The sequence below is a fragment of the Dendrobates tinctorius genome, unplaced genomic scaffold (genome assembly GCF_039654945.1).
Source record: "Dendrobates tinctorius isolate UK_male_01 unplaced genomic scaffold, ASM3965494v1 ptg000028l, whole genome shotgun sequence".
NCBI classification, from domain to species: Eukaryota; Metazoa; Chordata; class Amphibia; order Anura; family Dendrobatidae; genus Dendrobates; species Dendrobates tinctorius.
This window is the reverse complement of record NW_027361696.1, coordinates 24,335,886-24,351,467: the sequence shown is the minus strand read 5'-3', so window position 1 is coordinate 24,351,467 and position 15,582 is coordinate 24,335,886. Positions and strand designations below refer to the sequence as shown.

General features: G+C 40.6%; 1 protein-coding gene across 1 annotated transcript in view; it reads left to right on the top strand.

Annotated features, from left to right (window-relative positions):
- Positions 1-12,243, top strand: part of LOC141085220 (uncharacterized) — a 47,988-nt gene extending 35,745 nt beyond the window's left edge. The window contains exons 4-10 of the mRNA XM_073570473.1: positions 3,092-3,172; positions 3,454-3,519; positions 5,508-5,582; positions 7,386-7,427; positions 7,803-7,877; positions 9,188-9,230; positions 12,084-12,243. Coding sequence (XP_073426574.1) covers positions 3,092-3,172; positions 3,454-3,519; positions 5,508-5,582; positions 7,386-7,427; positions 7,803-7,877; positions 9,188-9,230; positions 12,084-12,108 — 407 coding nt within the window. The 3' untranslated portion in view covers positions 12,109-12,243. The remainder of the gene's footprint in view (positions 1-3,091; positions 3,173-3,453; positions 3,520-5,507; positions 5,583-7,385; positions 7,428-7,802; positions 7,878-9,187; positions 9,231-12,083) is intronic.
- The last annotated feature ends 3,339 nt before the right edge of the window (positions 12,244-15,582 follow it).

The window sequence follows — 15,582 nt, the reverse complement described above, 5'->3', positions numbered from 1 at the left end:
ACTTGGTCGCCCAAAATGCCGAAATATTCGAGACTGTTAATTCTTCCATGAAGGGATATCATTGGCCCGGCAGATCTCCACGAAATAGCACCCCAGATCATCACAGAACCTCCACCATGTTTTACTGATGGGAGAAGGCAGTCTGGATGGAATGCTTCTTTCGTCTGTCTCCAAACGTACACTCGGCCGAAGGTCGGAAATAGGGTAAACGATGATTCGTCTGAGAATATCACATGTTTCCACTGCTCGAGGGACCAATTCTGGAGGTTTCTACACCACTCTAAACGCTTGGAAACATTTGTCATTGAGAGCAGCGGTTTTCTAATTGCAGCTCTTCCATGGAATCCAGATTTGTGCAGCTCCGGACGAACAGTTTTCGTGGAAACTGGGTTCTGTAGGTGTTCATTGAGCTCAGCAGTGATTTTCGGAGCTGTGGTCTTGCGATCCTCTCTCACAATTCACTTTAGAGTCCGACCGTCTCTCTCAGTCAACTTCGACTTTCAGCCGGACCTGTGCTTTGCTGCGGACGTTTTTCCTTCTCTTTCAAACGCAGTAATTACTTTGGAGACAGTACCGCTAGACATGCCAAGCATTCGGGCACTTTCTGTTACACTAGCGCCAGCCATATGAGCACCAACAATTTGGCCTCTTTGAAAATCCGAGAGGTCTGCCATTGGTATCAGGTTCTCATCAATGTTCTTACAATTCTGCAAAACAAACAGTTAATTTACATATCACATAACACAAATAATCAACTACAAAACATTACCATATGTCACGGTTTGCATGTTTATAACTTGTTCGAAGATTATGATGCCAAAACGTTAGGTGTTTCTATTATTTTGTCCAACCCCTGTATGTCTTTTGCATTGGAGCCCAGGACTGAAGGCTGAAATCTACATTGGTGCACAGTGCCCTCTGGTGGCTAGTTGATAAAATATGCCAGAAAATGCACTATTTCCTGCAAATATTCCACGACCAGAGGTGCAACCCGACTCTGGCAGCACCAGGGGCTTCAACTCAACTCTGGCAGCACCAGGGGACGCAACCCGATGACAGCAGCACCCGGGTGCGCAACCTGATGACAGCAGCACCCAAGGGTGCAACCCAACGACAGCAGGACCAGGGGGTGCAACTCGATGGCAGCAGGACTAAGGGGTGCAACTCAGGCTTTTACCAAATAAGATGCTAGTTTGCATCAAGGCCTGGGAGGTGCAACCCAATGGAAGCAGGACCAGGGGTTGCAACCTGACGACAGCAGGACCAGGGGCTTCAAACCGATGGCAGCAGCACCCAAGGGGTGCAACACATGGGGGTGCAGCCCAACGTTGACAACACCAGGGGGCACAACCCGACGGCAGCAGCACCAGGAAGCGCAACCCGATGGCAGCAAGACCAGGGGGCACAAACCTGATGATAGCATAACCAGGGGGTGCAACCCAGGCTTTTACCAAATAAGATGCTAGTTTGCATCAAGTCCAAGACCATCTGTAGGGTCCGTCTCATTACAGGCTTATTTTCCCAGATCTGTACATTATATACACAAAACAGTTATAGCACGCAGCTCATGCAGTGTCTGTTGAATCACAATAGTAGACTTTCTTATTTATAGTGCAGATTATCGGCTCACGTGACCAATCCTATTCATGTCCATGGTGAAAGCAGAGATAGTCAGAATCTATTGCTTTCAGTATGCTGGTGGTTACCTATAAAATCTTATAAATACCTAGGACCACAAGCCCAAAGTAGAAAGGAAATGTCTTTATTGAACATATAAATATATAAATATTTAAAAAGGAAAGTATCCAGACACAAGCAGAGCCGCACAGAAATAATCTTCCCAAACAGCCAAAAGAATCATGGAAAACATTGACCGTAAGAATTGGTGTCGATATATAATAATAAACAGCACTCCCCATAAGATATCAGAATAAAGTAGATACACGGTGGAGCAAAGTCCTACCACACTAGTATATAGGTATACAGAGAGTCCAAATAAGGATGAATATAGTATATCACCAAACCTGATGTCTCTGAGCCAAATATCAGAGGATCACCGAGATTAGAATGAGGCAAACAAATTGCTCAAAGAATCTAGCCAAAATGAGGAATAAAGATGAATAAATACAGGCAGTCCGATGTACAAGATGGCTGAAAAACCAAAGAAGTGAACCGATGTATAATAAAGTAAGAGAAGGTAAAATAGACCTGTGTGGCAGCCAAAGCAGCACCCTGACGCGCGTTTCGCATACAGCTTCATCCGAGGGGTGGTGTCAGAGTGTCATATGGTTTTTTTTTACAGTAGGGCTTACCAAAAGCGATTATGCACGCGGAGGGTTTTGAGGCATTTTTTTGTAGCAGGTTTTCTTTAAAAGAAAAAAAAACAACACATAACAATGTGTGAAAGACTTATGCTATTTTTGTTTGATTGCAAAAACACACTTTGCAGTTCATATGAGGTTTTTTTTCCTCGCTGATGAAAATTGCTTCAAACTGTGAGCTGTCCAGTCAAAAGGCTGCAAAGACCCGCTTAAAATCTTTCCTAAGGATATGTTCACACTTTGCGTTTTTGCTGCGTTTTTTTTTAATACAAATTTTAAGCTGCGTTTTACAGCACCAGCAAAATCGATTTCAGAAATCTGACTGAATTGGAAAACTGCTGCATTTTTTAAAACTGCAGCACGTCACTTCTGTCAGTGTTTTTGAAGCGTTTTTCACCCATAAAAACCAAGTGCAAAAACGCCAATTCCAACGCCAACAATGCAGGCATCAGGTTGTTGCTGCGTTTTTGGTGCAAAAACCCAAGGAAGTTGCATCATGAGGTTTTGAAGGCGCTAAACTTTATCAGTATGGACAAGACACAACAAAAATGCAGCAAATATGTTTTTTTTTTTTTTTTTAAAGCAGCCTCTTTGCAGTAAAGAGAGCAGGTTTTGCCTGCAGAAAAATGTGAACACTAGAAAACATGTCGCTTTTGGCCACCTCAAAAAAAAGAAAAAGCCTCTGTGTGCACGAGCCCTTGTATCCCGGAGGCAAGACTAGAATGATCAGTGTCCATTTCTTTTACTAATCTGATTTCTATCATTATTAGATTCAGCGTTTGCAGCGCCAACGATACCAGACAGTTCCAGACCGAGAGAGGAGGATTCAGGAGCGCAGAGAACGACACTGGGTAATATAAATGCAAACATCGCTAATAGGTAACAAACTTTTTCACTAGCTAAACCAGCCCCTTCTCTGTGTGTGCATTGTCCCAGACTGAAGGGGGCTGGTCTAGCTGTTAAAATGAGCAGTGCCACCCAAACACAGAGAAAGGCCGTTACTACATAGTGGATGATGGGTGATGAAAACAAGAATATATTAGTCAGTTCTTTATAATCATATAATTAATAAACACTACGATACAATTAATAACTGCAAGTTAATTGTTGGTGATGTCTTTATTTTATGCAGTTTACCGGTCACAAAACAGCAGCAGTGATGACACTACCGACCCCCCAGAAACTACAGCAGGTACAGGTAAGACAGATATGAAGTCGTTATGGACACTAATGAAAAGTTCCAAAACTTACTAAAACTTTTACTTCTGTCTATTCTAACCTTTTATAAGCCCGTCCTCGCTGTTAATGGAGAGAAACATTCTTATTTGTACCATAAAGAACTAAAACTTCTCGACAATGAGACCAACATCCTGAACTCCAGACTGATACATTGTTGCAAACTGGAGAGGACAGAGATCTGTGCTAATCCTCACAGAGGATTGTCCTCTAGGCAAATGGAACAAACCTTCAGCTTTAAATAGTATCGGATATTAGTGGGTTTTTATTAAGGTGTGAATAAGCATTTTTCGGTTAGCTGACAACAAGCAGAGATCTTAAAAACACTGGTCACCACAACAAAAATCATCAGCAAGGGGAATATGTCTCTTTTCTATAGTTTGATGTGCTGATACCAAAAATATGCTTAGTTTTGCTCTATCACATAACGTTTCTGAGACAGAAGTGTTTTTGTTATTACGTTATTTCTGCATTTTCGATGTATGTGGTTTTTCCTATGTTATTCCCATTTCTTTGCCTGTCTTAATCGTGAATTTTCTTACAAGGACAACAGTAAAGGTTTTAGTGAGTTTTATGGGAAGGAGTATTGACAGTACAGTCAACTAATGACTGCTTCTCAGAAAGTCACATGTTATGGGGATGAGCTGTTAGGCTGTGTGCACCCGTTGCGTGTTTTTTTGGTATCTTCGCTGTGTTTTTCCGCTGCAGAATCGCCACGAAAACGCAAAGAAAACGCATCCCATGCGATTCCTCAATGCTGTGCTAATGCTGCAGATTTTTCCGCTGCGGAATCGCATAGCGGAAAAATACGCGGCATGCTCATTCTTTTTGCGTAATCACAGCGATTCTGCACCCATAGGAATGCACTGAAACGCTCACTTTACGGATGTGGCTATGTCCACCACGTGTGGACGCTGTGAGTAATGGCTGCAAGTGCCTGAGAGTTCCCTGGAGGGAATTAATGTCTGCAGTATGGAGAAGCAGCCATGAGAGAACCCTGACGGGGTGAGATATAACTGTGAGGCTGAAAAGCCTGCGTATTGGACATTGCTAGAGTGAAGCTCTGTCATGGACGCTATGCCGTTTATATATTGCTGGTCATGGTTTATGATGTTTAATTAACTGCATGGACTATACTGGTTTATGGAAAACCTGTGCCTGATCTTATTTTGTGGCTGCCAAGTGAGTGATCCTCTACTTAAATGACAGCGCTACCTCACACATGTCACCTCTTATATTTTTGTAAACACTGCCTATTTTTCTGGAGTAAATCTATAAATTTTACTAGTTTCGTTTTCCATGCTCTATAACGCACCACCACGTTCCCCACGCTAAAATTTACGCTACCGTGTAGGTTGGCTCCTGACCTGATATTGATTTTTATATGAATGATGTGCTGGTTGTAGCACAGTGTTCTGGGGATTTGAGAAAACTCTGGCAATGATAGAACGGAGGTTTTGTGTGTGTATTAACCTCCCTGGGTCTGGGGACATACATACCGCCCTCTCTGCAGAGTGCTCAATAGCCTCAATAGCCAGTACACGGCAAGGCAGCTTTTCTGGTGACTACTTATCCTAGGTGTAGTTCCCTAACTGACCTGAGGCTAAGGTGGACGCTAGAGAGTTGCAAGTTCTAAAACTGGAATGGAAGGTGGAAACAAAAGTTGTGGGTGGTTATATGACCCATGACCACTAATAAATAGTAAATTTGTGACAACTGGTGGGATATAATAAATCCCTGACTACTGGGAGCAATCTCACACCCAAAGTTCATGACAACAGCACAAAATAAAATGATTGATTTAGTTGGACTGTACTAATGATTTGAAGCCTTTTATCGGGATTATTAATTCTATGTTTCATAATCAATGTGAATTGAGCAAGTTATAACCACTTGTTGGCTGAACACGAGCTGTACATTGTATGATTAATGTGTTCTCACTACTTACAGAAACATCTACAATGTTCACGTCCCCAAACAGAGGCAGGAGCCCAAAATTTACCATGACCACCAGGAGGATGCCAGGTGAGAGGCGACTCGTCTTATAGCTCCCACTATCTACGCTCTATAAACACGTGGATGTCAAGAGGATAAATAAAAAGAAAGTCAATGCGATAAACCATCATTATTGGTTATGAATGACGATACATATGGTGCTGATAAAAAATATTTATAGAAGGGGGTGGGGAAAAATTATTTACCAAATAATAAGGAAAGTTTGCAGGATAGGGAATAACTTGTGGATTCGAGAACTAGATCTGCGCCGGCATTGGCTCTGCAGCCCCATCCAGAGATCTGGATGCTCAAGCTCTGCTTCATTCATTGAAAACTAAAAGCAAAAAGCACAAATATCCTGAAATAAAAAGTAAAAAATAAACTGCAAATAATGTATAAAGGTAATAATAATAATAATAATAATAATAATAATAATAATAAGGGTATTTAGTAAACATAATTTTGATCAAAATAATGTACAAGCCATCCCGCCACGTCATCCTGCCCGCCATGGCCTATGCTTTTACTAGTGGTTCACATTCACATCATTTGGCAAGTGAAAAGGTTTTAAATACTAGAGTAGGACTGTCCCACAAGGGTTGCCGTGACATGGCGGGATGGCTTGTACATTATTTTGATCAAAATTATGTTAACTAAATACCCTTATTATTATTATTATTATTATCTTTATGCATTATTTGCAGTATATTTTTTACTTTTTATTTCAGGATATTTGTGCTTTTTGCTTTTTGTTTTCTCTGGTTAATGGTCATGTGTTACTATGCACTTACATTGTGAATACACATTAATTTACTTTCTCAGTTCAGACTCCAGTTTTTTATTTTTTTCTGCTTCATTCATTGTATATGGGACTGGTGGAAATAGTAGAGCTCTGTACTCTGCAGCCCCATCCAGAGATTTGATGCTCGGCCTCCCTCCATTCGTTGTGTATGGGACTGATGGAAATGGTGGAGCTCTGTACTCTGCAGTCCCATCCAGAGATTTAATGCTCATCCTCCCTCCATTCATTGTCTATGGGACTGATGGAAATAGCGGAGCTCTGTTCTCTGCAGCGCAATAGACAATAAATGGAACAGAAGTCGAGCCCTGTTTTCCTATGGGTTCAGGAAGTTATCGCCCATCGTGTGGATATGGAGTAGCTCCAAAATAATGATTTATCATGTGACATGCTAGCAGAATTAATAGGTTCATCTGAACTCTCCATATGATGTGATTTGGATGATTACTGAAGTAAACCATAGAATCATAGAATCGTAGAGTTGGAAGGGACCTCCTGGGCCATCTGGTCCAACCCCCTGCCCAAAGCAGGATTCACTAAATCATCCCAGACAGATGTCTGTCCAGCCTCTGTTTGAAGACTTCTATTGAAGGAGAACTCACTTCTCGTGGCAGCCTGTTCCACTCATTGATCACACTAACTGCCAAAGTTTTTTCTAATATCTAATCTGTGTCTACTCTAATACAGTTCCATCCCATTCCTTCTAGTCTTTCCTTGTGCAAATGAGAATAAAGATGATCCTTCTACAATGTGACAGCCCTTGAGATATTTGTAGACAGCTATTAAGTCTCCTCTCAGTCTTCTCTTTTGCAAACTAAACATTCCCAAATCCTGCAACCTTTCCTCATAAGACAGGGTTTGCAGACCGGTCACCATTCTGGTCGCTCTTTTCTGAACTTGCTCCAGTTTGTTGATGTCTTTTATAAAATGTGGCGCCCAAAACTGGACACAGTACCGGTAAATGGACTATATGACGGCTGAAAGGAAAATAATTAGGAGCTATTTAAAAAATAAATCTATTTGTTACATTTCAGATGAGAAATTAAGAAAGGAATATTTCGAGATTTTCGAATACGGTGAGTAAAATTAACTAATCTCTCATGTAGCAAAACATTATTAGAAAGTAACTAAAACCTCGCATAACATCATAGTAATAGTATAGATATTGTTATGTGAGGGGTCGTCCCTCCTCGAGCATTTATGGTTAATACTCAGGCAGGACGCTGAAGGTTGCTGCACATTCACAGCTTACTCTTTCCTTTCTATAAAAGTCCTGGATATAAAGTACTAAACTCTGATAAAAAAAACAAACCATAAATATTTACCGTAATTACTTCTAGCACGGATATGTCAGTGTTAACCCCTTAGAAATCGTCTCTTAAGTAAATCACTAGGGTAACATTGTAGGACATTACTTGGTAATTGATTGTTACATTGTTTCCACATCGCAGATTACAAAAGTCTGAGAAAGTGGGGTCTGATCTGTGCGCTGATCCTCTGCATAATCGGGATCCTGGTGCTGACATGTGAGTATTTGTTGTGATGATGCAGCTCTTCGAGGGTGTGTATATGTGAGGTGCGCAGGGGGTAGTCATGGGTGGCGGGCTGTGCTTCTCCCGCACCCTGGTACCTCACACATAAATGGGATCCCAGTTCCCATGTGCTGTAAGTGCAGTGCAGGATCAGTCACGTTTCGGCTGTTATTTCCACGATATTGGATCCAGGGTCAGCCATACATTCAATAGGGGACACTCGATTAGATTTAACAAATTTGACTTTAATTATCAGTTCAAGTGTGGCCATCTTTAAGAAGCAATATCCGACAAAGTACCCTCCGCTACTTGCTTCCTCAACACAGAGCATCTCACTCCTGTTCTCACGTCCACCACGGATTACCCCTACACCTGATTCTCCTGTCAGCCCCAAGGTTTCCCAATCCAGGTCCACAACGTTTCCCTCACTTGGTTTCACCCCCATCTTCCCCTGCATGGAAGGGTTGTCCGAGCTCTCCATAGCCCCAGACTCGAGCCTTAGGCTTTGGACATTACAGGAACGTCTCTGCCCATGCCGTGCGTAACCCACTGCACTTTGAACTGGCCATACCAAATGCTACCAACAAACTACTTCTCTAACTAAACCAGAAAGTCGTAGCCTTTTACTGGCCCTAACTCCTCCCACTTTAGGCTGGACCAATTACCAACAGTCTCCTTTCCCTGTCTGACCCAGTAGTCAGTTGCTGGGCAGACCACCTTTCACCAATTTCACTTTAGTTCATTACATCCTTCGAGTATGCATTTATCTTCCTGTACTGAATGTGCCGCCAACTAAATCTTCCTTCTTTCTAACTTATTCCTATGTTATGCTTTACATACTCTAAACTTAACCTTAGACATACCCTCTACTTATACATGAATAACATTATACATTACTCACAATACATTACACTATGTACATTCGTGCCTATGAAACTCTATGCAGATTCACATATTAATAGAGTCACAAAAATCCAATAAAACCATACACTTGGTACAAACCCTGTTTAGAGAGGGGGAGGCACAGTACAGCCTCTGTCACACCCTTACATATACGGGATGGGCATGTACTTTATTTGCAGCACTCATACATGCCACTCCGTTCATCAGTGCAATGAAGTAAAGTGTGACCGTGACGGTGACAGCGGCCCACTAAAGGAATGCTTCATTGCAAAGAAACAAATATAAAAATTGGTTACACACAAAGCAAAGATGAAACTATGAGATGACAGAAAGATGCAACATTATACAAGTATTGTGAGAACAGGTCTATTTTCTCATAACAAAACTGGTATTATTTACAGGTGGAAGATGTCGAGGAATGTCCTGCCGAAAACGACAAAAGCGGTAAGTTTCCATTTGTAATAATTGTTGTGGACAATAAAGGGTAAAAGACAAAAGCAAATTTCATTAGGCTTTGGGGTATTCGATGCCCCCTCTGACATCACTCCCCATTTTTATTTGTACAGTTACTTCGCACATCCAGCACATCCAGAGCTGCACTCACTATTCTGCTGGTGAAGTCACTGTGTACATACATTACATTACTGATCCTGAGTTACATCCTGTATTATACTTCGGAGCTGCACTCACTATTCTGCTGGTGCAGTCACTGTGTACATACATTACATTACTGATCCTGGATTACATCCTGTATTATACTCCAGAGCTGCACTCACTATTCTGCTGGTGCAGTCACTGTGAACATACATTACTGATCCTGAGTTACATCCTGTATTATACTCCAGAGCTGCACTCACTATTCTGCTGGTGCAGTCACTGTGTACATACATTACATTACTGATCCTGGGTTACATCCTGTATTACACTCCAGAGCTGCACTCACTATTCTGCTGGTGCAGTCACTGTGTACATACATTACAGTACTGATCCTGAGTTACATCCTGTATTATACCCCAGAGCTGCACTCACTATTCTGCTGGTGCAGTCAATGTGTACATACATTACATTACTGACCCTGAGTTACATCCTGTATTATACCCCAGAGATGCACTCACTATTCTGCTGGTGCAGTCACTGTGTACATACAATTATATTACTGATCCTGTACTGATCCTCAGTTACCTCCTGTATTGGGCAGCACGGTGGCTCAGTGGTTAGCGCTGCAGCCTTGGGTTCGAATGCCACCAAGGACAACATCTGCAAACAGTTTGTATGTTCTCCCCGTGTTTGCGTGGGTTTCCTCCCACATTCCAAAGACATACTGCTAGGGAATTTAGATTGTGAGCCCCATTGAGGACAGTGATGATAATGTGTGCAAACTGTAAAGCGCTGCAGAATATGTTAGTGCTATATAAAGATTATTTATTATTATTATTATACTCCAGAGCTGCACTCACTATTCTGCTGGTGCAGTCACTGTATACATACATTACGTCACTGATCCTGAGTTACATCCTGTATTATACCCCAGAGCTGCACTCACTATTCTGCTGGTGCAGTCACTGTGTACATACATTACATTACTGATCCTGAGTTACATCCTGTGTATTATACTCTAGAGCTGCACTCACTATTCTGCTGGTGCAGTCACTGTGTACATACATTACATTACTGATCCTGAGTTACATCCTGTGTATTATACTCTAGAGCTGCACTCACTATTCTGCTGGTGCAGTCACTGTGTACATACATTACATTACTGATCCTGAGTTACATCCTGTATTATACTCCAGAGCTGCGCTCATTATTCTGCTGGTGCAGTCACTGTGTACATATATTACTGATCCTGAGTTACATCCTGTATTATACCCCAGAGCTGCACTCACTATTCTGCTGGTGCAGTCACTGTGTACATACATTACATTACTGATCCTGAGTTACATCCTGTATTGTACCCCAGAGCTGCACTCACTATTCTGCTGGTGCAGTCACTGTGTACATACATTACATTACTGATCCTGAGTTACATCCTGTGTATTATACTCCAGAGCTGCCCTCACTATTCTGCTGGTGCAGTCACTGTGTACATACATTACATTACTGATCCTGAGTTACATCCTGTATTATACTCCAGAGCTGCACTCACTATTCTGCTGGTGCAGTCACTGTGTACATACATTACATTACTGATCCTGAGTTACATCCTGTATTATACTCCAGAGCTGCACTCATTATTCTGCTGGTGCAGTCACTGTGTACATACATTACTGATCCTGAGTTACATCCTGTATTATACTCCAGAGCTGCACTCACTATTCTGCTGGTGCAGTCACTGTGTACATACATTACATTACTGATCCTGAGTTACATCCTGTATTATACTCCAGAGCTGCACTCACTATTCTGCTGGTGCAGTCACTGTGTACATACATTACATTACTGATCCTGAGTTACATCCTGTATTATACCCCAGAGCTGCACTCATTATTCTGCTGGTGCAGTCACTGTGTACATACATTACTGATCCTGAGTTACATCCTGTATTATACTCCAGAGCTGCACTCACTATTCTGCTGGTGCAGTCACTGTGTACATACATTACTGATCCTGAGTTACATCCTGTATTATACTCCAGAGCTGCACTCACTATTCTGCTGGTGCAGTCACTGTGTACATACATTACATTACTGATCCTGAGTTACATCCTGTATTATACTCCAGAGCTGCACTCACTATTCTGCTGGTGCAGTCACTGTGTACATACATTAGATTACTGAGTGGGGTTCTCATCTTTTGCTCCTCTCCCCTTCTTCCTTCCTGGCAGTGATGGCTCTCCCTTCCATGACACTCTGTAGCAGCAGTGCTTACGTGCCGCTGGCTCATACAGTGCCCTGTAATATTGCAGTCAGTGGTAGCTTTGCCTCTGTGGCTTCGGGGCAGTACAGGGGCGCTGGAGCTTGCTGGATGCCTTGATCCGTCCATCTCCAGAGCAGCACTTACAAGTTCTAGAATAAAATAAATTCCATAGTTTCTTGTTTTTACAAGCATTTTGCAATTTTAACCATTCATGATGAAGATACTAACCCTCTACAAATAAAGACAGGCTGCCACGTAATAGAAAAAAGTGTCCATATTGGAAGATTTAGCTTTACTCTGAATAATCTTTCTCTTTCCGCTGTTTTAGAAAGAGCAATTATTGCCTTTGTAGTAGTCGATCAGACTTTTTTTTTCTTTACTGGCTGCTGCATTTTTCTCAAGTGTAACATTTCCTGAAAATGTCCTTTTATTTACTTCCAGGAGATACAATGTATCAGGGATCTAGGCACTCAGACATGGAGTGATAATAACCCTGGACAGATTGGACGACGCCACACATTTCTTGTGAAAGAGAGAAAAACCCACACTATTTGTTTCTTTTCACACACTTGGATAATAAACTACTTTTATTTTACATCAATGATTGTTTGCTGGCGCCACCTGCTGTTTATAAGTATAAATGCAATTTACCGTGAAAGGGGTCAGTGAGCGGTTTTAATGCAGAAAAAAAACATGATTAAAAACAATAAAAAAAAAAATGATGGATCCACAATGATGACTAATGACCTCACAACTGAAGTACAGATGTAATAAACAGAAAATAATATAACGGCAGGACGAAAACAAACTCGCACAAGGTGGAGGAGCAGCTGAGACTTGGGTCATGCAAGGGAGAGGAGAGCTGGAATCAGGATCCAGGAGCAGCACAGGTGGGAGGAATCCACATCTCAACTCCTTCCTGACCACAAACTGCTCTACTTCTAGCGGCAGACATATAATGGAAAATGCCAGGCAGAAATGATACATTGTGTTTAACGGGTTACACAGGATTAGAATCACTTGGCTACTTTCTATCAGTAAAAGCACCACCCCTAATTGTAGGTGAAGTCTGGTATTGCAACCCAGCTCCATTCATTTTAATAGGTCCGAGTTGCAATACCAGACACAACCTATTGTTAGGGGTGGTGCTTTTGCTGAGGTAAAGTAAGCTATGGTTTTCGAAGAACACCTTGAAGCCTGATGTATTTAATTTAATGGGTTCATCACTCCCCAGTGACAGAAAAAGAGAGATCTAATAATGGCTAGGAAGCAAAAAATGTGTAAGTGCAAATAAGGGGCACAAGATGGAGTACGTTTAATTATTTCACCAAACAGGTAATAAAATGATGCCACTATACATAAGACAAATAATACTGCCACTCCATGACCACATATTATCACCACATTCATCATCTGCGATTTATTTAAGTTATTTTTCTTTTTTTCTTTACCTTGTCTTATTCACTGAGGATTTATTCGCATGAATTTGTCACAAAAAAAAACAAAAAACTGCTCTTCTTTTTTGTCTTTGACCAATTGTGGCAATTTTTTTTAGCAATAAAAGTAAAAAAAACTTTGTTAAAGCAAGCACCAAATTGAAAAAGTTTCCAAAATCTTTAAGCCAGGTTGTCTGAATAATACAATTACTGAATAAAATCCACTCTGGAAAGACCAAAAATGCTGCCATACATTGACCATGTAGTGGTAGATACCAGTTATGCAGGCGATATTACAGTATTCATAAGTTCATTAACAGCCAGTGAAATTCTTTCCTAATTAGAAAGATTCATATTACTTATGTTTTCCACCTGGCCCTGACCACCATGAACACCTCTGTTTTACAACTTGTGTCTGCAGAATTTACAACACCCAAGTCTTTGGCGCTTCACTTTTTCAGCATATCGCCATCTCCCCCTGATGCCAGTAATCTCATGCTACAACAATTACATTGTGCATGGCCTACAAAGCAGAAGAGGTGCCAAGTAGTATATGGATCCAGTGCTCCCTTCTGTCTGCCATGATATACATATGTGGCTGTTGGACCAGGAACCTGTGTCTCAATCATCTCACGTGACGAGCATTCACTTCAGCAAATTTTGGACATAGTCATACCTCTTTCTCAAAGTCACTTACATTCCACACCTCTCCAAACCCCGTTCCCCACCTTCCAATCTGATTATTTGGCAGGTATGGGCCTAAAACTGTTTTTGGCTTAGGAGAAAGTGTTAAAGAGCCAGTAACATTCTGCTCTACCATAGAATTTATTCGAAGATGTAGGTGCAAGTTATTCTCACCTGGGAATAAGGGTGGGAACAACTATAAAAGTAATACATTATCAGGCGGGGAAGTGTTATCAACATTATCATCTATTTGACATTGCATTGAGTTTATGCTTAACTTCAAGGGTAGAAAACTCCAATCAATGACGTCAGTGAATTAAAAAAGTTTTCAAAAACTTTTTATCATTTACAGATTGAACATTATGAAGTCATGACAACAATAATATAATAGTAAATTTCTGAGTATCATCAGGCATCATCTGAACTTCAGCAAATTACAAAGGCTTGTGAACGTAGAGGTTCAGAGTACAGAGACATAATAGGTGGTTTTTGCCGGGACTAAAGTCTTTGTACCTGGACTCAACCAACAATGGGGAAATAATGTGACCCATCATCTTTGTGGAAAGATGAGCACATTGACGATTGTGTATCCTGATTCTCAGTCATTACTCAGCTGCCAATGTGTGATTGTGTTATAAATGGAGTGAATCTTAAGTCATAAAGCTAAGCTTGCATGTTTATAAATTCAAAAAGACTAAAAAAGTACGTTAAGATGTCCTCAAAATGTATATAGGATGCAATAATTCTGGTGATTTCTGGTGACAGTATCCGGAGTCTTCAGTAACTACATCCTGAAAAAAAAGGTGACAGATGACTCTGTATGGATCACAAATTTTCAACTAGAACTACAGTGACCAGAGAGAGTTTTACAGAAAATAGGCAACAAGAAAATTTAGATACAACTTTTTCCATTTTTTATACATTTTTTTCATCTATTTTTCAAAAGTTGCATAAATAATACCGCCATACAATACCCAAGTAATACTAAAGCCTTATCCCTTGTGAAACTGCTGTATATTTCTAATACAATATTGCTATTTTTTTATTCCATTTTTAAGTATTTTATGAAAGTCTAGTGATTGGGATTTCCAAAAAAGAAACAATTGTCAGTTTTGCATCCAGGTACATAAATAATACCACCATAACAACACCCACATAATACTATTTTGATATCCCTTATAAAACTCTTGTATATTTCCATAACAATATTGCTATTTATTTTATTCCATTTTTCAGCATTTTATGAAAGTATTGTGATTTCCCAAAAAGAGACAATTGTCCGGTTTGTTATCCAGATGCATAAATAATACCGCCATACGATACCCACGTAATACTACGTTCATATACCTTATGAAACTGCTGTATATTTCCATTACAATATTGCTATTTATTTTATTTCATTTTTAAGTATTTAAAAAAAAAAAGTCTTGTTATTGGAGTTCCCAAAAAAGGGACAATTGTCCAGTTTGCCATCGCCTAAAACTGGAAATAATGCGTCGTAAATTACAAGAGATTCAAAAAAGTGTTATACAGCTTGACAATGGCGTCCTATGCAATTTATAGGTTTGATCGAAAGGGTTAAAGTGATAACGTGCGTATTTTATTTGGAAGCCGGACTTGTGACATTTTTTACCGACTACAAAGTTAACTCTGACTCCACAGAAAAGTCCAAAAATGCCCCCCAAAATGTTATACCTACAGAAGTGTGAAGACTGCCAGCGTCACGTGTCCTAAGAGAATGACTTCCCAAGCTGCGGAAATAAATCGTTACAGGCACAAAAATGGAAGGTTTACTAAAGGCAAAAATCGTTACTTTTCTA